The sequence below is a fragment of the Ptiloglossa arizonensis genome, chromosome 5, assembly GCF_051014685.1.
Source record: "Ptiloglossa arizonensis isolate GNS036 chromosome 5, iyPtiAriz1_principal, whole genome shotgun sequence".
In the NCBI taxonomy this organism is placed as follows: Eukaryota; Metazoa; Arthropoda; class Insecta; order Hymenoptera; family Colletidae; genus Ptiloglossa; species Ptiloglossa arizonensis.
In genome coordinates, this window is record NC_135052.1 from 26,778,922 (window position 1) to 26,805,432 (window position 26,511).

General features: G+C 37.2%; 2 protein-coding genes across 4 annotated transcripts; one reads left to right on the top strand and one right to left on the bottom strand.

Moving 5' to 3' along the window:
- Positions 1-35: 35 nt before the first annotated feature.
- On the bottom strand, positions 36-2,017 carry LOC143146592 (uncharacterized protein CFAP97D2-like). Of its 3 annotated transcripts, none has more exons than XR_012992001.1 (3): positions 1,024-1,365; positions 637-911; positions 36-555 (listed from the first exon to the last, which is right to left on the bottom strand). XR_012992001.1 is itself a non-coding variant. In XM_076311024.1 (3 exons), the coding sequence occupies exons 1-2, from the start codon at positions 1,971-1,973 to the stop codon at positions 687-689; spliced, it is 300 nt and encodes a 99-aa protein (XP_076167139.1). In that variant the 5' UTR covers positions 1,974-2,017; the 3' UTR covers positions 159-555; positions 645-686. The 3 variants fall into 3 exon arrangements, 2 of the variants coding, with proteins under 2 accessions (XP_076167139.1, XP_076167138.1); XM_076311024.1 differs by lacking the exon at positions 1,024-1,365 and adding an exon at positions 1,899-2,017 and having other exon boundaries at positions 159-555; positions 645-911; XM_076311023.1 differs by having other exon boundaries at positions 163-555; positions 645-911.
- Positions 2,018-7,623: 5,606 nt separating this feature from the next.
- On the top strand, positions 7,624-25,825 carry LOC143147199 (protein big brother). Its single transcript, XM_076312252.1, has 3 exons — positions 7,624-8,060; positions 10,843-11,034; positions 24,170-25,825. The coding sequence occupies exons 1-3, from the start codon at positions 7,869-7,871 to the stop codon at positions 24,542-24,544; spliced, it is 759 nt and encodes a 252-aa protein (XP_076168367.1). The 5' UTR covers positions 7,624-7,868; the 3' UTR covers positions 24,545-25,825.
- The last annotated feature ends 686 nt before the right edge of the window (positions 25,826-26,511 follow it).

Below are 26,511 nucleotides of genomic sequence, written 5' to 3' on the forward strand. Positions count from 1 at the left end.
TGCCCTTTGATATTAATATTTAAAGCGTTCGAAATGTTTGGCTGATCGAAAAGATCACCGATAATCCAAGTACCAATATTTATGTTTAAAATATTTCAGATTGATCGTAAGTCAAAGTTACAACGAAATAACCTCTTGACAGTTTTTACGAATTGGATAACAATTGAATATCGAGTAAAACACGAAATTCATTTTCATTTGTTTATTACGAAGTTACGTGCAAAACTAATTCGATTAACAATTAGCCGACAGTAGCAGTATAATGTAATAAATATTACGTTGACCGTTCATGGGTTCTCTGAAAAATCAAACAGGTATCGATTGCTTCTGTTTATAGGAGTCAAATATAATTATATATTATTTTCTTCATTGTGCGACTGTCTTTTGTTTCTTCACGTTCATTACACTGGATACGTTGTTCCCAGAGTCGTTCGGTTGCAATATTAAGCGATTGTTAAATCGATGTATGATAGAATTGTGGGATACCTGGAGTGAGATTTTAAAATTGCAGCACATTTTTATCGTGGATACATCCAGTTTAGCAAAATTTGGAATCTGTTTTGGATAATTGAAAATATATTACTTTCGTAGTGTATTCAGTGGCTGTGTTATAAACATAATAAATAAAGAACAAGCCTTGTTACATCGAAAAGGTTAAGACAATTTCATAGATGAAGCTGTATATATCAGCGAGTTCTGATGCATCCGGAATCGTCCCATTTCAATCTATAGTTCTCCTGAGTAGGTCGTTTTCGATGCATGATATCGCGGAGTTTTTTCAGAAGGATGAAATTCTCGTGGATGACACGATCCTGTTTCTCACGTTCCAATTGTAATCCTTTTGCGTTTACGACAACGTGAGGTCTATCTTTCGGAGGATTTATGTCTATTGCACATGTGGCTTTCATCACCTAAATCATACAGAATAACAAAAAGTACTTATTGTTAGTCACTTCTACGTTTTATAATAAATAAATGAATATAATTGTACTAGCCTACATCCAATTTTTTTTTTTAACGTACTTTATAACTATATAATTCTTGCAGTAAATTTAAGTTTGAAACTATATCGACAGAATTTAGATTGGGACTAATACTCATTGATACATATGCCACCTCTTAGATTCAATTCTTTACCGTATTGTATCGAAATTGTAGATGTCACCACTATTCACCATTATCGCGCCATCTTCTCCTACTTTTCTACACTCGTCTCTTCGTTTCTCTATACATTTACCCTTTGGTATGTTCGCCATCTATCTTACCTTCCTTACTAGTTTACCTACCTTTCTACCTTACCTTCTTTATTACCTACCTCTCTACCTTATCTTCCTCACTACCTTACCTTTCTGCTTTACTTTCTTCTCTACCTTACCTCCCTCTCTACTTTACCTTCCTCTCTACCTTACCTTTCTTGCTACGACTCTTTTTCTCCTCGACAGGTGTCTCCACGTCCCCTAGTTTTCTTCCGTTTTACTCGGTCCTTTCTGCGCCTGTTCCATCATCAGGTTGTTCCGTCTTCAATTCCTAACCTCATTTCTCTCTTTCACCTTCCTTCTCCTTGTCTCTATCCTTACCCAGCATGCTCTTCACTCACGACCTTCAAACCCCTTCTTACTACCTCTATGCATCTACCAACTCCACCACTTTCTTCCCCAATTAACTGGAATTCTCTGCAACTTTGCACTCTGTCTCTCTCTTCTTATGCGCCTATTACATCATACATAAGTCTAAACCGAAAGTTCAATTGCAAAACTTATTCTTCGTGTAGATAATGTGCAAAGAACGGCGACGAGTTTTTAAAATATAGTTTCAGAGGGGCCACTTTAATCGAGGTCCTAGGCAGATGTTTTTCTTTGCCTGTAGGATAAAGAAGCACTGGTTCTACAAACACTTACTTTTAAACGATGTCGTTCGTAGGCCTTGTGCTTCCACATGAACGAAGCGGATGAATTCTTCTTCCCGCAAAACATTCTCGATTTCTTGATCAACGTACTAGCTTATTTCGGGTGTTTACACGATATACGTGTCTACAATCACACAGTTTCTTTAGCAACGCTACCGCGACGACTGTATCGATCTGGTCATTGTTTCCCGTATCGCGTTTCGGTTGGAGTTAAATCTTGTGTTTAGCAAAATAAATTATTCTCGAACAATTTTTTTTACTTGAATTTTTTCGCTCAAATGAAACACAGATAATCGGTATATATTATTAGATAAACAGACACTAAATAAAAATAGAATTTCTATAACTTTTTTTACACGTAAAAAAAAAGTTAACGATTGCTCCGTTACGTATATATGTATTAGCAGTGGTTAGGTATGTCACAGAAGGGTTCGGTATTGTTGAGATAATTACAATGCTCACAAATTGAGAGTAATATTACAATTACAATTACAATATTTTCCATTCGGTGCGTATAAATAGACACCGTGATCGAAAATTTTCTGTGATCACAATTCACTGAGATCTGTCGTGAAATTCGTAACGTCAGTCATCGGTTAGACGCACGTCTATTGAATGAATCTTCAAATGCATTTTTCTCGAAAACGAATCTCTCGGTGCAATTTCGTTCCTCTAGATTTTCGTCTCGTTTCGAGCCGTGGGGTCTTTCCGACCCCCCCCTGTACCTCGAATTTCACCCCACGGTGTACATCGGAGCGATCGAAGTGGACCAGGGACGCATTCGTGAGACGCGCACGTGCGTGCGTGACCACGTGCGCGTGCGTGCACGCGTGTACCCCCACCACGGGCGTTCGCGGGGTTCCCGACGAGAGCTACGATTGGCCGGGTCGCGTGGACCAATCGCGAGTCGCGAGAGGCGTGAGGCGTCGCATTGACGCGCGCTTTTTTTTCTCTGCCTCGTTGTAAACGCGCGCGTGAAATTAATTTCAACGCGCTTGGCATTCATGGCGACGCGACGCGGCGGGACGCTCTCTCGCGATCCAAACGATGCCCACCTCGATGAAAAGCAACGTATTCGAATCGAATTCGAGAACGTGGGTTGAATTCCCTCCCGAAAAATGCAACCGGTAACCATTTCTATTTTTTTTTTTCTTTTTTCTTAATACCACGCTCTATCGATTTAAAAGCCATTAGAGTCCACCAGGTACCAGTCACGTTTTTAACCAGAGTTTCAGAATAATTATAATATTGATTTCGGTTCTTGAAACGGTTACGAAAATCTAAAAAATGTTGCAATTCTGTAAGTGTTATATGTCTCTTTTTATAAGTGTTATTTTTCGGTCCTGTAATGATTTCGTAAGTGTTATTTTTCAGTTGCTTTATGATTTTATAATTATTATTTTTGGGTTTTGTAATGATTTTTTATAATTGTTTTTTTTTTTGTTCTCTATCGATTACGGTTCCATATAATATTAGTACACGTATTCTTATGTGTGTGAAGCAGATGATTTCATGTGACGATAATATTTTCGCAACATTTACGATATATTAAGTGTTAGATTGAATTATGACAAAATTGTAGATTACTTAAAAAAAAGTTGTTGTAATTGTACATAAGCAATTATGGCGTAGGAATTAATTTCCGCACGATTTGATTTTCTCAATAATCCAATTTGAAAATTGATGGAACTTTATTAAATTTCATTGTCTTCGCTATCACCCGTCGAAGACCAATTTAAAAATTTAAAAATCGCAATAAAATTACATTATTTTGCAATAAGAAAAGATATTATAGTTTGAAATTTGCTCCTTTCATGGTAAATGAAACTTTGAAATATTGAAAAATGAAAAAAAAATGTTAATAAATACACAACATTTTATGAAAAATTATTAAAAATTAAATTATCTTGTAGACAGTCTACGGAACGTTTGAAACAAAATATGTTTAAAGTTTCCCGCGAAGAATTTATTGTTTAAAAATCTTCGAACGTGAGCTCAGTTTAAATTATTTATTTTCAAATCATAATTGGTATCTTCCTGCACTTCGTGCTTGTAAAGAAGTATGAAAGTACAATTAACTGTAACTCGATAATATTACACATTATATATTATAATATTGCAATATCTGGATCTGAAGTATCGACAATACACATATGTTGGTATGAGTGTGTGTTTGTGTGGGTGGGGACATTAATCTGAAAGAATATCCTGTAAAATAAACACGTGCATAACTAATTGTAATAAAGCAGTAAAAGTAAAACCAGTGAATATATATATATGTCTACAAGATAATATATATATGTGTGTATATATATATGGGATATACTATAATATATACGAGGTAATATATACTATCATATATATAATTTATAATATTTAATAGGTTGTTCAATAAGTTTTGTCGTCGAGCATCCTATATATGGGAAACCAGTGAATATATATATATACATATATAAAATAAAATAATTGTAAAATATATATATATAATCATATCCTGTAAAATAAACACATACATACCTAATTGTAATAAAACAGTAAAACTAAAAGCAGTGAATATATATATTAATATATATATATATATATATATATATATATATATATATATATATATATATAAAAATTATATAAAATTCTAACATGTAAAAACATGTTCTAATATGTGAACTTGTCGGCACTACTTCAAGGAAGGTACTCTCATAAAGGTATGTACCTCCTTAAGAGAGGTCTAGGACGAGTAATCGGGAAGTCCCGTGGGTAATTAAAAATTAGGGATATCGGTGCAGTAAAATTCTGGAGCTCCCATCGTGGTCGTAAAGACGGGCAATAAAACAATTTAGCGTCAAGTTATTGGTCACGTAGAAATATCGTCGTTGAAATCTCCGAGCGATCTTTACCTGAACCTGGTAGGGTTCAAGCAACCCCCCCACCCCTCTCCACCCTGAATTTTGCTCGCTTTCGGTGCACGAGCAGCACCGAAGTTTGTAAGTTTTATTACCTAGTTTCGACTCGTGAAAACATCTGGAAGAATTATTGCTACCCCTCTCGTTCCATCGACGAGGTCTTCGGAGAAATTGCCGACGGAACGTTTAAATAACAGGTCGGTCATTCTCGAAAAACAAAAAATATTTTTCGGGCGATTGTAAAATTTCTTGAGATACGAGAACACTTTTCGGGAAATTGTAAAATTTCTTGAGATACGTGAACATTTATTGTGGAATTGTAATATTTCTAGAATATTTTTCGATAAATTATAAAATTTCTAGAATATTTTTCGAGAAATTATAAAATTTCTAGAATATTTTTTGACAAATTATAAAATTTCTAGAATATTTTTCGACAAATTAGAAAATTTCTAGAATATTTTTCGACAAATTAGAAAATTTTTAGTATATTTTTCGACAAATTAGAAAATGTTTAGAATATTTTTTGGGAAATTGTAAAATTTCTTGAGATACATAAATATTTATTGAGAAATTTGATAATTTCTAGAATATTTGGGGGGAAATTATAAAATTTTTTGAATATTTTTTGGGAAAGTATAAAATTTCTTGAACATTTTTCGGGAAATTATAAAATTTCTAGAATATTTTTTGAGAAATTATAAAGTATCAAGAATAGTTTTCGGAAAATTATGAAATTTCTCGAAATACAAAAATATTTTTCGAGAAATTATATAATGAGAGTGTTCTCGAGAAACAAGAATATTTTTCAAGATAATAATAAAATTTCTCCAAAAACAAAAATATTTTTCGGGAAATTATGAAGTTTCTCGAGATACAATAATATTTTTCGAGAAACAATCAAATCCGTACCATTGATTGTTACTCGTGTATTAATTTGCCATTTCCCCATCTAACATCGAAGACAACAGTAATACCATCACCATTGATAGTTCTAGCGTTAATCGGTTCGTGTGTACGTAACATCAACGTATTATTAACAACTATTCTCGTTTCGAGAGATCGCATGTTGAAAGGTCGACGAATTCTAAATTATGTTATTTATATCGAGTTTTCGATACTGCTCCATTTACGAAGCGTGAACGTCTACTGAGGCAAGGAGGATGGAGAAAGGATCGAAGCACATGGTGAGGGGGGGTGAGGGGCGTCCATGTCCCGTAACGCGGATCGCGCAAAGGGTCGTCGATCTTAATCGCGGATCCTCGACAATGATCCTCTCAAATGGATGAGCCCTTGGCACTCGAGGGAGACGATCGAGATCTTCCCTCGAGGGGACTTACGCTGCAACGGGGACCCCCCCTGATACGTGCTTCCTCTATTCACGGGGGGAACGCGTCGACCAATCACCGCCTCTCGCTACCACCCCACTACGGTGTGTACCTATTACCTATTATTATCCTTGTCGCTACCGTGGAATTGGTTTTACGAGTGAGAGATGGCGCGAACGAATATACGTGGCTATGGGACGTTTGTTGCACATGCGAGGGAACTATTTATTATTGAAAATGTTCGGTGATTATTGTGACAAGGAATCAGACGCGAGGGATGAACGAAAGAGAGGATTCAGTGAACAAGAGAGGGAGAGAGAAAGAGAATCAATTTATATTGTACACGTTATAATTAATTGTTTTGAAATACATTCGGTTCAATCGTGCAACAAACGTGAGAGCATATAAAAAGTTCGAGAAGAACGAGATCTAGATCGGTGGTGCAAATTAATTGTTATTGTTAATTTTACGTGTGTGCATTATTTGAAAATACATTTTGTTATGCGCGAAGAGATTATCGATCGCATGGTTGACGAGTCAGTTCAGTTAACCGGGTAGCCAAGAAGTCCTTTTTGCTCGGATATAGCGAAGAAGTTGCAATTTTTTTTTAGATTGAACAACAATGTACAGAAAAAGTGGCACTTTTTATCGAAATTATATTCTTTTATACGAGATTTCGTATATTAAGATATCCCTTTAGATGATTTTCCATGCAATAAGATGTTACTCTACACGAGTTCTCATCCATCGAGATGCTCCTGTATGTTTTCACGCATTAAGATCTTCTATACTAGTTCTCGTATATTCGAATGTTTCTCTATCGTAGAGTCGAACGATACAAGTCCAAAATTAGCTACTTTCAAATAATCTCAAAACTATATATATACGTAAAATGTATAAAATAACACGTTAGAATCGAGAACAGTGCGAAAGAAATACCCAATACCGTTTTAAAATAGTTAAACTCCTCAGAGTTTAACGAGTACAAAAATCTATTTCCTCAAGTATCTTGAAACCTAGGTTTTCTACCCACTCTAATAACAATATCCAATAACGACGATAGAGATAATCTCCTTTCGTTCGCCGGGGCAATTCACGCGACAGAAATAATCCTCGTGGATCGATTTACCGAAGGAATACCTATTTCAAACGTCTGCGCCATTCTACCTATCTAAGATTCAACAGTTTACTCGCGCCCGTCTCACGGTCCCGGAAACGTAAACACGGTTCGAGTTCCAGCGTCTGGAAAATCCGGTAACGCAATTTCGGAGTCACTCCTGGCGTGCCGGGTTCCACTCTGCCTCCGACGCGAGGAGAGTGGGGGGGGCTTGGATAGGTGACGCGTCTGTTCGTTCGTGATTCGGAACTGAGCGCGGAGGGGGCGCTCGTGGGCGGGCCGGTGGGCGTGGCTCGGCATCAGGACGAGCGGACGCGAGCCTTGCGCGGTACCGTCGTCCTTAGTCTCCACTGAGACGCCGCACGGCGCAGTCGAACGCGCGGAACTCGGTGCTCGGTCCTGCGCAGAACCACTTTACAACTGACGCGTTCCAGTGAAACGTCGCGCGCGTGGAGCACGGTAATATCGGCTCGGTTCGCGTTCGAGTCTCAGGTGTGACTTCTACGTCGCGTATACGATCCATTTGGGAGTCGATCGATTCGAGAGGAACAGGGTGATATCGTTATCGGGAGATTATCACCGTTGTCGACGACAGAAGCCGTCGAAGAGGTCGCAAGATGATGCACGCGATAGGCGACCACACGGGTGGGCCCGGGGGTCTTGGGGTCAGCGTGCTGCCCTTCGATGGAATAGGCCTGTACGAGCAACCGCGGCCCAGGTTAATGTTCAAGGTGCCCAGAGTGGTACCCGACCAGAAGGACAAGTTTGGCAGCGACGAGCTCTTCAGGCGACTCTGTCGCGAAAGCGAGGTGAGGACATTCAAATTTATCTCTTCGAGGCGTAGTAGAAATTTGTTCGTTCGAAGTACAATAAGATATTGAGGTTTATTTTTTCGGGGCTCAGAGTAGGAATTTATTCGAAATACAGCGAGATATTGAGATTTGTTTCTTCGAGATATAGTGCAATATAGAATTTGTTTTTTCGAACACATATAGTAGGATATAAAAATTTGTTTCTTCGAGATATAGTGCAATATAGAATCTGTTTTATATAGGAATATAGTAGGATATTAAAATTTATTTCTTCGAGATATGGTAGAATATTAAAATTTATTCCCCCGGGATATAGTAAAATATAGAATTTGTTTTTTGGAAGCATATAGTTGGATATTACGATTTTTTTTCTTCGAGATATAGTACGATGTTCAAATTTGTTTCTACAAGGTGTAGTAAAATATTACGATTTTTTTTTCACACGATAACATTGTGAAGGTGGACGCGAAGAAGTATGATAGAACATATTTAAATAGTCCGATCGAATATTCCAGAACGTGGTTTCCTTGTTTATTGAACAATTTTTGACTCGAGGAAATTATTGTTGTTCAACAATATAACCTTCTTTGTGCACTGTGAAAATATTACAGGTCGCCTCGATAGCTTTAGGACCATGATTTAATTCGCGAAGCAAACGTGTCGGAGATGTTCATTTTTGAAAAATTAATGGCTTTATTATCATCATAAATGTTAATTATTTCGATAAACATAAAAAGTTAAAATTTGTATTACGGACACAGAACGGATAGGTGAACAATCGAACAAAAGAAAAAAAAACAAAAGCTACGGTATGACGTGTGAAACATAATCGCTGGACAATTATTGTGCGGGAAATTTAACACTTTGCACTCGAGAGGCGACTCTCAATCGCCGGTTAATTTAGTTTAATTTTTCTAGAGATTAAAATGTTGTGTCAGGATAAAATTTTAGAATGCGTGGAATATTATTTATTTTTACTTTTGATATGAAATAATTCGAAGGATTCCAGTTTTTTATAACAAATGTGCTTGAAGTGCAAAGGATTAAATTACAATACTATACTATTAGTCACAATATTTCGTATTGAAAAAATGAAAGTCGCCCAGTATCGGATTAACTTTTTTACAAAAGACAAAACAGTGTAATCTTTAACGTAAAAACAGTGTCAAATTGATGCACGGAATGGATTAGGATTAATAAATATATTAGGTAGATTCGATTTATTAAAAATCAATTTGTACAACTGGAATACGGATTCCACTACTTATATTTTGTATAAAATATGGTGTCAGGCAATATTTACTATTAGAATTATCATTTATTCATCGTTTATACTATTGAGAATGATTGTCAGTGTTTGTCGAATGATCCAGTGAAATATATTAACAGAGAATATAAGGATACAATTGTACAAGGAACCCTCCTATGCAATTTTATTATTTTGTATTTTTATTTTATTTCTAATTATAGAGTCTCCTCGATCTTATTTATACCACGAATTTTAGTCCATGGTGTACGGTTATGCCTGTAATAAACTAATGGTATATGTATACAGGGACCGATCAAATTATTATAAACATTTTAAAACCACTACTTATTCGAAGTTTGGTCAAGAATGAAACTGAAAATGCATGTAATTTTTAATATCTGGAAACTATTTTAAAGCTTTTATAAAAATATATATATATTTTTTTTATTGTATAAACTTTTTATAACTATTTTAAAGTTGTTACTTTAAAATTATATATATATATTTTTATTATTATTATTATTGTAGAAATATTTAAGAGTGTTGTAAGATGTTGTTATGAATATAACGATATATTTTTTAAGAAACCGATGTATTAAGGGTATTTCAATTCAATTCTTGACGAAATTTCAAATAAGTAGTAGCCTCAAAGTGTTCATAATAATTTGATCACCCATTGTATAGTAAAGAAATCACCGCGAACAGAAATAAATGAAAGATTACTCGAGTCGAATACAGGAAATCACGCGAAAGGAATGTGCCCGATTCTTTGGGTCTGTTGGGTGATTCCCGGATGCTTATGAATCAGCGAATTATGCCAATTTTATTCGTATTCCGTCGACTATGCCACTTCCGTGCTACTGATTCGTCGAATCATTTTGAAATCATTTCGAATTAATTTAAAATATATTCGAATTCATTTTGGATTAATTTCAAATTAATTTCGAATTCATTTTGGATTAATTTCAAATTAATTTCGAATTCATTTTGGATTCATTTCGAATATATTCGAATTCATTTCGGATTAATTTCGAATTCATTTTGAATATATATTCGAATTCAATTTGAATACATTTGAATTCACCGAGAAACGAAAGAAATTAAAATTGAATTTTAATCTGTCCGATTCTAAAAACAAGAAAATACAAGAAACAATATTATCACCTACTTTATTACAAAACATAGAAATGTTACTTACAAGGGAGAATAATTTAAACGGCAGTTGCACGGACACTGACAGTTACCCAGACATTCACTCCAAGCTGTTTTCCTATTTCTGGATGTTTCAACAATATTTTTAAACGTCACTTACTTACTTTTATATTTTCATTTTTTTTTCTATAGTCGTTTACCAGTATGCACATACTTCCACTATAATAATAACAAATGACAGTTATAGGGACACTGACACTTACTAGGACATCCAACCTATCCACGTTAGGCACTTAATTAAATCTTGTAATAATATTGATCGAAGGTTATCGAAAATTTAATTATTTTAATAAAAGAAAATGAAATTTTCTTCTTTAGGTCAGATACACGGGGTACAGAGACAGGCCAGTCGAAGAACGTCGAGTACGCTTTCAAAATGGCTGCCGGGAGGGCCATACAGAGATTGCGTTCACAGCGACCGGTACGAACCTTCAGCTCGTTTTTGGTAACGCATCCGGGAACTACGCCGTGGACGCGAGCGACTGCGATTTCGAAAAGGATTGCGGCAAGGTATGTGCACGTTTTCCACCGGGTGACACGAAACAACTGTCACGTGGAATAATTTAAATACCCTGATAACTGTACAACAATCAATTACATTTGTACAAACCTTGCTTGGAATATTATTCACGATACTAACAATTAGGAGCGAAGAATGAATTCGAAATTAATTTGAAATTAATGCAAAATGAATTCGAAATTAATTTGAAATTAATCCAAAATGAATTCGAAATTAATTTGAAATTAATCCAAAATGAATTCGAATATATTTTAAATTAATTCGAAATGATTTCAAAGTGAATTCGAAATTAATTTGAAGAATGATTTCTTTGAAATGTTATTTAAAATATTAATAATCAGGGCAGAGTATTTTTGGAGAAAGGATCTGTTCGGAGTATCATTTAAAATATTAATAATTAGGGCAAAGTGTTTTTGGGAAAAGAATCTGTTCGAAGTATTATTTAAAATATTAATAATTAGGATTCTTCAAAAGAAATTTGTTTAAAATAGGATTTAAAATGTTAACGATTAGGATTTTCGAAAAGAGATTAATTTAAAATACATTATTATCAAAAATATGAATAATTAGGATATTTGAAAACAAAATTTCTTCAGTATATTGTTTAAAATATTAACAATCGGAACTTTTGGAGAAAGATTTATTTAAAGTATTTGCTTATTTTATAATATTTTCCCTACTGGAGGGACTAGGTCGAGCACCACAATTTAGTTTAAATTTTAATTAGTAAATAATCAAAAGGTACGTGTTCACCGATTTGTAGTACACATTTCGATAAACTGTCGCGCCAATGGCGTCGTGTCTTTCCTCGTAACGACAAAGGTGACTCTAATTGGTGGATCGTTGCTCGACAAATGGAAGGTCATTAAACGGGGCCAGCTTGAACGGTACGTCTACTTTTCATGTCCTTGGCGTCGTATGTCCCGGGACGTCGTGTTGTGTCGCCCCCTTCCTCCCCCAACGAGCAATTTAGTATCCGTTTCCACCTCTCGGACAATGGTGTCACCGTGTCAGCGTTCACGACAGAACGAGAGGGATATCCGGTCCCAAATTTTTCGCTCGTCTCCGCGGGGTACGAACCTAACCTATATCACGACTAGAAGCGACGAGTCGATTTGCGCTAAGCTTCTGGGAGATCAATCGACGACCGATCGATGGTAAACTGTACGAAGTTATGATACTAGGTTATATTTGATAAGTTTTTTCATTTTTTTTTTTATTGTAAAAATATACTGGGCGCTTCAGGGTTTGTACAATTGTAAATATACGAACGAGTCGATGGATTTATAGGAAACTTTACTTATGGTCATTAAATAGTAGTGCAATCTTTAGAAAAATAAAACGACGTACCTGATAGGTCGATTTCTTATCGAATGAAAAAATTTATCGAGATACTTAGTGTTTGTTTTGAGGGAAATTCTAGTAAATGGGAATTTTAATGTGAAGATACCTTAGAGTGAAAAGTTGTAATGTAAAAGATTCTACTGGAAATTGAAGTGGAAAATATTGCACGAAAAAGAGATAATTAAATAAAAAATTTGGGGGGGAAGAGATTCTAGCGTGAAAAGATTTTTTCGAAAAGAAATTTTAATGTAAAAAATTATAACGTGAACAATTCTATGGAAAAGAAATTGTAGCGTGAACAATTCTAAGGGAAAAAATTCTAAAACAAACTATTCTACGGAAAAGAAATTCTACAATAAAATATTCTATGGGGAAAGAAATTTCAGGGTAAAAAATTTTTCGAAAAGAAATTTTAACGTGCAAAAATTATAACGTACAAAATTTTATGGTAAAGAAATTATAGCGTAAAAAATTCTACGGAGAAGATATTTTGTAGTCTAAAAGTATTTTACTGAAAAAAAATTCTACCTTAAAAAGTTTCAAGGTTATGTATTTGAAGGTTATAGTTACATTTAATTCAACTTCTCTGAAATAAACAAAGTGACCTATGATTCGAAGAAAGATGGAGAATATATCTTCAAGTTTCTCTTCTCTGAAATAAACAAAGTGACCTAAGATTCGGAGAAAGAAAGAGAACATATCTTTAAGTTTCTCTTCGATCGATGGAAAAATGGTCGAATGACCGTGTTTCTCGTCATTTGTATTCATCGAACGCGACACAGGCTGTTTCTTTTCTTGAACAATGCGACGGATGTCTAGACTTCTGGTGTCCTTGCTCCTGTTTCATTTCACCGAGATTGTCTTGCATGCTTGGAACCTTTCGGAGGACTGGTATCCGTTGTACGCTGGCGCCAACGGAGGGGCGACGCTAAGGCGTCGCCATCGCGATCGATAGGTGCGTCGCGAATCCGCCATTTTCTAGACGGCGCACGTCGAGATTTTACGCACGCTTTCTCCCCGATTAAATTCATCCCGTGCGTTATGGAATTGCAATAATATTGATGGTAACAACAATAATAATAATAGTGGTAATTATAATAATAATAATAATGGTAATTACGCTGGAAGTACCTAATAGTAATAATAATGGAAATCATAGTAATAATAGTAATAGTCAAAATAATAATTATACTAATAATAGTAACAACAACAATAATAATAATAATGATAGAAATCACGCTGACAGTACCTAATAGTAATAATAATAGAAATTATAATAATAATAGTAATAGTCAAAATAATAATTATACTAATAATAATAGTAACAACAATAATAATAATAATAATAATAATAGAAATCACGCTGACAGTACCTAATAGTAATAATAATGGAAATCATAGTAATAGTAGTAATAGTCAAAATAATAATTATACTAATAATAATAGTAACAACAACAATAATAATAATAATAGTAACAACAACAACAACAACAATAATAATAATAATAATAATAGAAATCAGGCTGACAGTACCTAATAGTAATAATAATGGAAATCATAGTAATAGTAGTGATAGTAAAAATAATAATTATACTAATAATAATAATAACAACAACAATAATAATAATAGTAGTAATAGCAAGCGCGCTGACAATACCTAATAGTAATAATAGTAATAGTCAGAATAATAATTATGCTAATAATAGTAATAATAATAATCACGACAATAATAATAGTTTGTTTTAGAGATTTGAGTCCTCGAAAGTATGTAATCACTCGAGAATGTAGAGAATCTCGAAAATGGTCAAATACTAAAATATCTTAAAAAATCTCCAATTTCAAATTTCAAAAAAGAATATAAATATATAATTTAATATATTTAAATAATATATTTACATTGTTCAATATATTTATATTCTTTAATTTATATTCTATTCTTATATATAGATTTGTATATCCTTATGTATATAAACGAACTAATAGAAATATCGATTTTTTAATTTTTATTTTTATATTAGTTCATTTTTATCTTTTTGTTGAGAAAGTTATGTGCATACAACATCATAACCTATAAGTATAAGTAAACGTTCGATAAAATATGAAAAGTATGCAGAAGCAGTTTAATGCAGATGAGAAAAATGGCGTGACCAAATATTGACACGTGTGTATATTTTTTTTTGGGTAAACGCTTTAAAATGGTTGCAAGGTGTTACTACGATTCAAGTGTATCTTAAATTCCATTTCGATTCTTGAGCAAACTTTGAGTGAGCAGCAGTTTCAAAATGTTCACAATGATTCCATCATCGTAACTTAAAATTTTGAAGAAATCGATCTGGTTGCGTAACATCCGATCACAGCTACTGGGTTAGCACTTTCTTAGCACGCTGTGGCTGACTTAAATTGAAAAGATCAACAAAAATAAAGACACAGAGGCTCCCTTTTACTTTCGAGGGATCGAAACCTCGTTTAAAATCCGTGTTATCGAAACACGTCGGGTGCACGCGCTCGGAAGCATCAGAGGCACGATTAGGGCGTTAGTTTTTCATATTGTGAGACTCAACGATCCCCATTAGGGGCTAACGGAGCCAATTAGCGCTTTTCCAAATCCGTGAAACGAGAGAGGAGAGTTCGTTGTTGCCAGATGCTTTGAATCTTCGCCAGTCACCCGGTATATAATGGCTCGTAAATCTTGCTCAGTCCCTCTTGGGATCCTCCGAAGGGTGAGCGAAAAGTCCTTTGGGTTTGTGGAGAACTCTTACCAGAGTCGAATATATCGAACTGTGTCACGACTAGCTTCGCGAGTTACGAATTTTCAATAGTGACAATAATAATTGTTTTCTTACGTTCCAAAGTCTCGATATATTGAGTTGTTGGAAATATGCGAGTCGAATTCTTAGCGAAGTTGTCGATTTATCGATTTATGCAAGCGTTAGGTATCAATTTATCGATTTATAAGTATCCCAAAATATCGACTTATCATCGATTTAAAAGCGTCTCGATATCCACTTGCTATTAATTTATGGGAGTCTGGACACTAAAGAGTCTATAAATCTAGAGCTTCTAGAAGTCAAGTCTAGAACTTCTACAAGTCTAGAGGCTCTACGAGTCTAGAGGCTCTACAAGTCTAGGGGCTCTACAAGTCTAGAGGCTCTACAAATCTAGAGTCTCTACAAGTCTAGAGGCTCTACAAGTCTAGAGGCTCTACGAGTCTAGAGGCTCTACGAGTCTAGAGGCTCTACGAGTCTAGAGGCTCTACCAGTCTAGAGGCTCTACAAGTCTAGAGTCTCTACAAGTCTAGAGTCTCTACAAGTCTAGAGTCTCTACAAGTCTAGAGTCTCTACAAGTCTAGAGTCTCTACAAGTCTAGAGTCTCTACAAGTCTAGAGTCTCTATATGTCTAGAGCCTCTATAACTCTAGAGAACCTTAATAAGTCTAGAGGCTCTGTAAGTCTAGAGAGTCTATAAATCCAGAGGCTCAATAAACCTATAAAGAGTCTATAAATCTAGAGGCTCCATAAGTACTTTTATAGCCATGTGACTTCAGACTCGCACAGTGTGACAGGTTAAGAATCTGTCTCATGAAAAGGTTCAGAAATAAATAAATTAGAGGCCGAAAGTTGCGAAAATTAAATCATCGAACGTCTACCGTCCAGTATATATCCAGTATCGTTCTATTTACCATAGAATACCAATTCCTCGAGAATTAATACGACCGATCGAATAAACGTATTCGTAAGCGATTCGTGGCGACGCGTGCGCATGAATCACTGCGTTTCCAAATTCGCCTCGCTATCAAGGAGCCAACCAGCGCTAACGATTCATTATTTCCCCCACTCGAGGACAGGAGACACTAGGTGCTCCCGGTTTGTTTACGCGACGACCCGCGGCTACCGTTTTGTTTTAATCGACAATGAAACGAGGAGAGAAAGAGACGTAATAAAGAGCGACGCACGCCAGCACGTGTCTGTTCGGTATTGTCTCGCTGTCGTTCGCCCGTAGAGAGGAAATAATTAAGGGAAAGAGATCTCGCGATAAAGACCGGCAAATCGAAAAGGGTCTGGGCCTGGAATTCACTTCTCAGCGATCTTATCACGATCCTGACCGGTTCGTGCTTGCTTTTACACGCCCTTGCGCGATTAATTAGGAAGCAAAAGGGTCATTTGAAAAGGAGAAAGAAGAAATCATAATTTTTTTATCGAGAATACTTTTTATTAACTTATTTAAAAAGAAAAGAAAATTGTATCTTTTGCGTTTTGCAGTCAGAACACCTGCTCCTTTACGACATTTTGGAAAATAAAAGGATTACGATTTTTTTTTGTAAAACAAAAATGTTCTTTTGCAACATTCTGGAAAATAATATAAATATAAATATCTTTTGTGATAAAATGGAAACTGAAGAGAGAGAGAACTATTCTTTACAAAAAATTGTAACTTACGACTAAGGACACTTGTTAAAATTAGATACGAACTTTGCAGTTGAAATATATGCTTCTTCACAACCTTCTGGATAATTTAATTGCAAAAATGGTGCTTCGTTTGTGGTAAAGTAAGAACAGAAATTTTGCAAATACATGGATATGAAAAATACATTTCTATACCAAAGTATTCGTACCCTCTATTACAATGAAGTTCTCCCAAGTTTGATTTTAATGAAAATTTGTGTACATATAGAGCATAATAGTGCACATATGGAACAATTTTTCCTGTCCGTGGAAAATATCTTTAAGAAGGTAAATCTCTTTGAATATTTCAAATTTTTTCTTTTTATTTTTTTTGGGGGGCCTTTTTTGCAACAAAACAATAGAACAATAAAAGCTAAACATTTTGTGTACGAAAAATTACGAAGTTACGTTCGAAAAATCGAAGAGAAAATGGCGCTGTAAAGGGTGATTTTATATGATCATTAAACAAGCCAATTTTCATGATTTTCTCTCAAGAACGACACCTTCGATGCAATATTCTTATGCAACAATTTCGTTTTGTTTCCAGTCACAGATTCCCCGTGACTCGTGAATTTTGGCCCACAGTGTATATATATATATATATATATAGTACATATGTCCCCACATCCTCCATCTCGTCGTAAAGAGGAACCAAAGCGAGTCTAAAACCGAGGAAGCGAAAAAAAAAGGAAACTGGTCGTTCGACCATGGGTCCCCGTGAAAAGACAAAAGACACATCCCCCCCTCCCCAATAGGCACACACCCTGCTGACCCGTGTGCGTAAAATTGTCCTGGTCGTTCGTCCTACGGGACATCGTTCGCTTTTGACGAATGTGCCTCTCATCTGGCCATTGTGCACCAGGATAGTGGACCTATGCGCGAAAAGGCACGGGGCAACGCCTACTTGGAAAAACAAAAGAGCCGTCGAAATAGCCGGTCGTTTGTCCCCCGGTGACTGTTTAGCAGGCCTTTCCACCCTTTCGGTATTTTTCACCCCTTTTCCAACGGCGGGGTTGACGCGCGCGTTGCTGCGTATCTCTTTGCGCTTGTTTCTTTTTTCTCTTCTTCTTCCCCCTCTGTCTCCCTTTCCTCTGTCTCTTTTTCTCTATATATGTATATATGTATATATCTTTCTCTTTCTCTCTGTTTTGTTTCGCTGTCTTTCCTTTTCACCGTTTCTCTATATCTCTGCCTTTTCGACTCCCTGACTCTCTGTGTCCCTTTTTCTCTTTGTCTCTGTATCTCTGGCTTTTTGACTTTCTGATCTTCTAACTCTATGACTCTATGACTCTCTGTGACTCTACGTGACTCTACGTGACTCTCTCTGACACTCTCTGACTCTCTGTGACTCTCTCTGACTCTCTGTGACTCTCTGTGACTCTCTGTGACTCTCTGTGACTTTCTGTGACTCTCTGTGACTCTCTGTGACTCTCTGTGACTCTCTGTGACTCTCTGTGACTCTCTGTGACTTTCTGTGACTCTCTGTGACTCTCTGTGACTCTCTGTGACTCTCTGTGACTCTCTGTGACTCTCCGTGACCCTCCGTGACTCTCCGTGACTCTCCGTGACTCTCCGTGACTCTCCGTGACTCTCTGTGACTCTCTGACTCTAACTCTCTAACTCTCTAACTCTCTAACTCTCTAACTCTCTAACTCTCTAACTCTCTAACTCTCTAACTCTCTAACTCTCTAACTCTCTAACTCTCTAACTCTCTAACTACCTGATCTCTGACTCTTTAACTGTCCGACTCTAACTATCTAACAATTTGCCGCTTGACTCTTTGACACCCTGACTCTTTAACTTTTTAACTCTGTAATTCTCTAATTCTCTAACTTTAACTCAATAGCTCCCTGACTCTTTGACTCCCTGACTCTCTAACACTCTGACTCTTTGACTCCTTGACTCCCTGCCTCCCTGACTCCCTGACTCCTTGACTCCTGACTCTTTGACTCCTTGACTCTCTAACTCCTTGACTCTCTAACTCCTTGACTCTCTAACTTTCTGACTTTCTAACTTTTTGACTCTCTGTCTCTCTGTGTCGGCATTCAAGTGCATCGTTAAGGATCCACGAGTGTCTCCACACAACGCGATTAGTCACTTGTTTCTCTCCTTCGTTTCTTCGTTCTTCATCACCCTACGCGTCGCAAGATTAGTCGTAATCCCGAGATCCTCGAAGAAAGACATCCCACCCGAAGCCTATAATTACAATCTATCATCGTTTACACAAAATTACCATTACACACCGTATATAAACCGTGACTCTACACCTCTATTTCATACCCTCCATTAGTTGCATCGAGTCAACACAAACTCGCAACACTCTGTTTCTCTATTTCTCTTTCTCTCTTTCACTGTCTTCCCCCTCCTCTCGTCTCTCCACCAGCGGGTAGCCACCGTGGACCTCTGTGATATGCAAATGCGACTGCGAAAGGGTTGCGACGCGAGGCGAGCGCGCGTTACAGTTTAAATATCGCCCGAGTGCATTATACGGGGCGATAATGGCTGTCACGCCCCTGGAGAAAGGTGTGAAATGGATTTTGATAGTTTTTCTACCGAATCCCCCCCTCCCCCCTCCCTGTTCGCGTGAGAACGAGACCACGCGGAAGCGCGCAACGACGTCGGAGGAGAACCGGTTGCCCGTTACCTCTTAGATGCCTCAGACCGGGTTCAGCTTTTTGTTTTTCCACGTTTTTTTTTTGTTTTTTTTTTTTTTTGTTTTCAGCGGTTCCAATGCCGGTGTTAAATGGCCCGACGACAGTCGATTTGTATCGCGATCCATTTTGACTTCTCGGAGTCGAAAAGGGTGACTCCGAAACCGTGTGCTCCTTCTTCAGGGTTAGGGGGGGGGGGGGGTTGAAACGTCGTTACGGATTTTTTGAGAATTTTTTCCCGGAGAAACCAGCGAGAGTGCGAATAACAAACTTTGTCTTTCGTACGAATGAACAGTTTCAAAATTTTATCGATTTTTGATTCTCGAAAATACGATTATGGAATTTTTGAAAATTTTTTCCGATGAAATTAACGGAGGATGAATTGTAAAATTTGTCAGGTATATTTGTACATGATTGAGGTAGCTGTAGGAATTTTTTTGGTATTTTTATATATTTAATTTTGCAAAATTATGCACTGAGAATTTCAAATCCATCGATGCACCAGTTCTCGAGATATTTTCTATCAATGCGAGGAAGAAATAATGTTTAAACGAAAATTGAATTTTTTCGTTGCAAATTTTTTAGTCGTTGCTCGAAAATTTTATGTAGATAATTCTATTGGATTGTTCGAAAAGTCGGTTCGTTTTGTTTTTTTGGTGTAAATGAAACATGATTTTTTTTAGGGTGATATGATATCATTCAATAGAAATGATATTATATTTTTCCTTTTTTATGTGTACAATCTTGGTACAGTATGGACGTATCATCATTGTTATTAATTCTGTCCATCTCTGGTCTTCATATGGAAATTTGTAATGAGCAAGAGACGCGTGAATCGCATACGTTCTTCGAGTTGCAAAATCAAGGGTTTTCCCCGTTACGTGTGCTCGATGATTCGTACGCGAGACGTACAACACTCATTGTATGTCAAAATCAATTGTCCGTGATACCTGACGTCAACCGATTTAGCCTGAAACTTCTGACAATGAAATTCCGCGGAATTATGTTACGCAAATAAATATTAAACGCGATTTCCTTCTTCCGTGTGCTTTTCTTAGTTTCCAAGATTCGAGTTAACGAGAAAATTGCCATTTCTCGGTAAATGTACAGTCCAACACAAATATATGGTTACTTACAATATGTACAGTAGAGCCCCCTGTATCCAAACTTTATATAAATAATATATTTAATTTAGCTGTTAAACAGAAATTGAATCCATAATTATTAAATGCACAAAAAGAAAAGAAAGAAAATTATTTAATTACGAAGACACAAAAAATACGTTTAATTGGTAAGCATAATCACCGAACGATAAATTGTGAAAATGATTCACCACGAAGAATCGCTCTACCATCTAGAATATCTTTATCCATGCCCGTACAATATTAAGCGCGTTGGTGTTGGCTGCATTGTTCCTTAATTTCTGTTTACATTCCACGAGCACTGGTTTCTGAATTTATTTTATGTTCTCGCGTGTGACCACCTTCTCGATCATCTTTGAAAAATAATTAAACAAATAAGAATATTCTCGACGCAATTCCAGATCAACGAATCGTTCGGTCTTCCTTTCAATAAAGACCATAATCGATTCGATTACCGAGTTTACGGCGATTAACACGACCGTCTGAAGTAATATTGTAAGGTTAAGTGTGTTTTGTGTCAAGTTACATCGTTTCTTACATTACACTTACATTCTACAAGCACTTGTTGTTGAATTCTTTTAAAATTCTCGCGTAATCTTCTCAATCCTCTTTGTAAAGTAAATAAATAAATAAAAATGCTCTCGGCGAACCGTTGCACCGACGCGATTCGAGATCACCGAATCGTTCGATCTTCCTTTCAATAAATGTGACAAACGATTCGATTACCGACCCGACGGCGAGTTCCAGTCGCCCGCTGATGATTCCCGTCGCTCGATTATGATTCGACAAAGCGCCGCCACGCTGCGAGGTTACATTGTTACGTCGTGTCGACAACCAGCTGTATGCTTCTATGGAAAAAGTAGAAAAGAAATGAAAAGAACGAGACGAGGCTCGTAACGATGAGTTCTCCGTCGACGCGGTCCTGTTTCATCGTTTCACGATTTTTTTGCACCGTTTGACGGCAAGCGATTTCATTAACGCGAGCGTAATTTGACGTCGATTCGATGTTTGTGACGTTCGACGCACACTATTTAACGAGGTTAGAGGTTAGGGAGTGTTTTCACAATGGAATAATGAACATTTTTGTTGAAATACATCGAGTTGCGTTTCATATAGAGAACATTTTAACGGCTGGAGTTTTCTAACCTCTTTAGGGATGAATTATTTTGTTAAGAATAAATGAAAGTAGAAACATCCGATGCGTATCGATCTTGCAACGATCGATATCGTTGAAAATTTTTAGTGTGAATATTTATTCTCCATTTTAGTGACGTTTGTTCAAATATGTTACGCATCAATGACACTACGGAATTACACTTTTTTAAATTTGTTACTGTATTAATTTAAGTGAGATCGAGAAAAACGATGAAATATGTTTGTATGTTTTTATGAATGAAGGCGTCAGGGGTGATGGTTCGACAGGTTTTCGACGGTCAGCTTGGATTTCGTAACAGTTTCTAAACTTTACAACGCGACCGGAAACGGGGCCATTTGCCAGGAAATAAAATAACCCTGTTGAGCCCGACCGAGATAATTGCCTGTTTCGACTTTTTCGAGATCTGACGGCTAGGCCCTTTCAGTCCCTTCTTGCCCCGCGTAAATTGTTTGGTCAACGTTGAGTCGTTTCTGTGTCGTAAAACCCAGAACCGTTTAGTCATTTAGTCTTTTGAAAATTTCGGTGCCGGTAGTTGTGCATTTTTCAGTACAATTTTTCCAGTATCGAAGCAGGCACGGACAAAATTTATTTGAAACAAAGATAAGAGAAGTAATTATTTGAAATGAAAGCAGAAAATAATTATTTGACATGTAAATACGAAATAATTATTTGAAAGGAAAATAGGAAATAAAAATTTGTAAAGAAAATAGGAAATAATTATGTGAAATAAAAATATGAAATATATAATTATAATAATAATTATTCGAATTGAAAGGAGGAAGTATGTAATTATTCGAAACGAAAGTAGGAAATAATTATTTGAAATGAAAATATGAAATAAAAATTTCAATAGAAATAGAAAATAACAATTTGAAATGAAAGTAGGAAATAATTATTCGGAAGGAAAGTAGGGAATAATTATTTGAAACGAAGAGAGGAAATAACTATTTGAAGTAAAAATAGGAAATAATTATTGGAACCAAAAATAAGGAATAAAAGTGTGATATGAAAAATGGAAACATAAAACGGTATTATATCGATATAAATTTTATTTAGGACCAAGAAAGAGACAAGTTTCGAGCATAAATAAATAATTTGAGTATAAATACATACTTTTAATTTTGTTATAATTGTTCGTGTGTGTATATATATATATATATATATATTATATTACTTCAAATTTACTTCAAATATGGGTCTTTAGTCGAAACGTTAAATAAATAAGCTTGGTAAAATCCGACAAAATAAATCATTCATAAATTATTACCCAACATCCGTTTCCGTTTTGTATCTCTATAAATATTTTCACAAATATAATATAATACTTTTCCACAAAAAAATTTGTTTCGATAAAATTGCTCTCCTTTAATCTTCCATTAAAATTCCAAAAAATATTACACAGTTTTGCGAACAATTATGCTCGCGTTTAGGATCGAAACGAGAGGCCCTATTTCCTTATTGTTCTCGTCCTGGCTTCTCCTGGGGGGGGGGGGGGGTTGCATCCTCGACCTCGCAATTTCATCTTTCCTCGAAGCTTGTACCGTCCAATCTGCGTAATCGTTCGCTGGAAATAAGAAACGGTTCGCGCGGGGGGACGAGGGGGGCCGAAACATGATTGAAACTTGAAGACGGGTTGCGAGGGGCCTAATGGACCCCTCCCACTACGCATCTCGCGGCGCGCAAGCGCCTCTGTGGGCGCGGTAGGGGAGTAGAGGGAACAGGGAGGGGGTAGGCAAGAAATCGTGCCTCGAGTCTCTTGTTCGTTAGAAATTGCTTTGATGATTCCTCGGTGTGTCCTGCACGAGCAAGTGCTCTCGAGTTTCTTGGTCACGCCCCGAAGAGAAATTGAGTGCAGTGCGTGCAATCGCGCGGTTTGTCTCCGACTTTGACCATGAGATTTACAATCGAAGAACAATTTTTCCAAAATTTCATTCGAAACAACGGATAATCGTTTTTTTTTCGTTTAGTATTTTTCAATTCAATTGTTTCAAATTTTTTTTTAATTAAAATTAAGTTCCTTGTCGTTCTAACTTGTATTTTTTCCGTACTTTTAATGCCCAATTTGACCCTCTCCGAATTAGTATAGGTCGTTTCACTTTCTACTGTAAGCAACTACTATAAATACCCATGATAAAGAAAGGTTCCAAAGTGTTCCCTTCGAATTTGAACACGCTTTTGCAGGATGATAGAGTATGAACTCCTCATGGTGTGTGCACAATATTAGACGTAGATATTTGTTAGTTTCGGAGATATAAATAATTGAATTTTGACCTTGGATTGTAAGATGTGTATATTAACCTAGTATAAGTCATAAAGAATACCTCTTTGCACTTGAATAACCTAAATAAATAAATAAAAAATTCATCAAAAACCCTCGTCTTCTGATTCCAGGTGCACCTGAGGTCGCAGTTGATAATGAACGGAGTGTGCGTGCTCTGGAGAGGTTGGATCGACCTGGAGAGGCTTGACGGGGTCGGTTGTCTGGAGTTTGACGAGAAGCGCGCAGCCGAGGAGGATGCTGTGCTTCGTGACCAGCTGGAGAGTTACAGCCAACGGGTGCGCGTGTTCGATGAGAAACAGAGAGCGTACAGAAACGCGGCTGCGCAGCCGCCGCACCTGAACCACCACCACCATCACCACCATCACCACCACGGTCATCATGGGCACCACGTGACCGGGACTGGCACGGGGGCGACCAGAGGAATCGAGCCTCACCTAGCCCACCGACAGGATCCCGAGATGGAGGTCGGTCTGAGGGCCTACTGAGGTACCGAGAAGCTTGCCAGCAAGACCTCTTGACTCCTCTTCGGTCCTGTACTACAACCTGATCGCCTTCGTACCTTGCCGGAAACGAAGAACCACGTGATGCCACTCCGGAGGACTCTGGACTTCATTCACGAGAATAGTAGATCGTTTGGGATGTGATCCAGGGGACCGAGGGTCCTCGAGCGATCAGGAAGTGCCGTAGGAGTGTCTGCGGTGCTCCAGGAGGTGGCTCGGGGTTCGAGACTTTGGTGATTTCGGTCCTGCTTGGACTCTGTTACTCTGGAACGGGTATCCTCTTACATTGTGGTGTGCTTGACGACGAGAGAATATAGGAACACGTTCACCAGGCTCCCGTGAACAGTGGATCGACCTCGCGAGTCCAAACTCTCCACGGGATAATAGGTGTTGGTAAAAATACGGGACTTGTCACGTGGATTGATTCCTCGTGACGATAGAAATCGAAAAGTCCTTTTCCGTTTCGCGATCCGACGCTTCGTTACCGAGATACAAGCAGTTAAAGATTGTGCGCAATCAACTGACTACGGTACGAATGGCGCATGCGCGCGATCAGCTGACCGCGAAGAAAATGGCGCGCTTCTAAACTTTCACCGCTCGTAGCTCTGCAACGGAGCGTTGGATCGAAAAACGGTAAAGGACTTTTCGTTTCCTTTTCGGGCAAAGAATCCATCCCGATGTCCAGCATCTTCGTCGACACCCTATGTAAGTTAAAATTTCCCGTTAACGAGACCCTCGCGTGACTCAAGAACCCAGCGAACGCGTTGTAGAGAGATTGTTCGGACCGGAAGTCTTCTCGAGGAGATTCAAGGATTAGCGTTCAAAGTATTACCGTTCGTCGGTAAAGCAGAACTTTTTTTCGAACGAATTAAGAATCGTATCCAAAGCGTTCTTCGCACTGTACAGGGTTAAATCTGCGTTTTACAGCGACCCAAGGAGCTCCTCCCATCTCTAAAACGTAGCAAACTTGCTGCCCCAAACCTTTCTCAAGCATCGAGTATCATCGGATTCACGATTTTTTAATCGATCGAGAGCCGTTAGGTTAAGCGATTCGCGTTCATCTCTCGCGTCGACGTTGTTCCGGATCCGATTGAGGTGGATCGATCGAATCGGCGCAACGCAGAGTCGGTCATTACGATTAAGATTTTATTTCAACGGATCTCGTCGAACAGACGATACTTAAAAGTTCGCGAGCACCATCGCAACAACGCCGAATTTCTATGTACAATTACTTATAGCGATAATAAGAGACACCGTTGTACAAGATTTTAAGGTTATGATTTCTCTCTCCGAATCCTCGAGGATTGCTAGCAAACGAAGACGATTACAAAGGAAAGAGAGAATCCTGTAATTATTTAATCGAAAAACCATTAATTCTTTGTGTCTGTAACTATTGTTGATTTGTTTCGTTCGTGGTGTTTCAGAGATTTTCAGTCGATCGTATTTCATTTTCTTTTTAATCTTATAGTAAAAGAGAATATATACTGTTAAGCGCGTAGGAGTATATCGTTAGCTAAACGGTACCTCGTCGCAGCAACGAACGTATAGGATCGCTCAATGAGAAGAAAAACGCGCCATTGGTCGCTTGAAAGTGGTCACGCCTACTTTTAACCTATTTATGTCCAAAAAGAATTTTTTTACATTCTTGGAAGTTTGAGGATGACATGGGACAGAACTGATAGCTTCAGGACATTAATGATATCGATTATCCGTAAAAAATCTCGGTATGTACTGTTCGCACCTGAGAAGATTGCCGTTGGTATTTGTAAATTTTTCATTCTTTTACTGTATCTTTACTACAATGGTATCTATGAATCGGTGAAGTTCTCCCGTTCAATATTAGTACAAACACGACGTAAATCGAATGAACTTTATTTGCAATAAATTTAAATATTCCAGATAGCGAAAATAAGAAAGTTTTTCCTATTTATGCCGTGTTTGGACTCATTTTG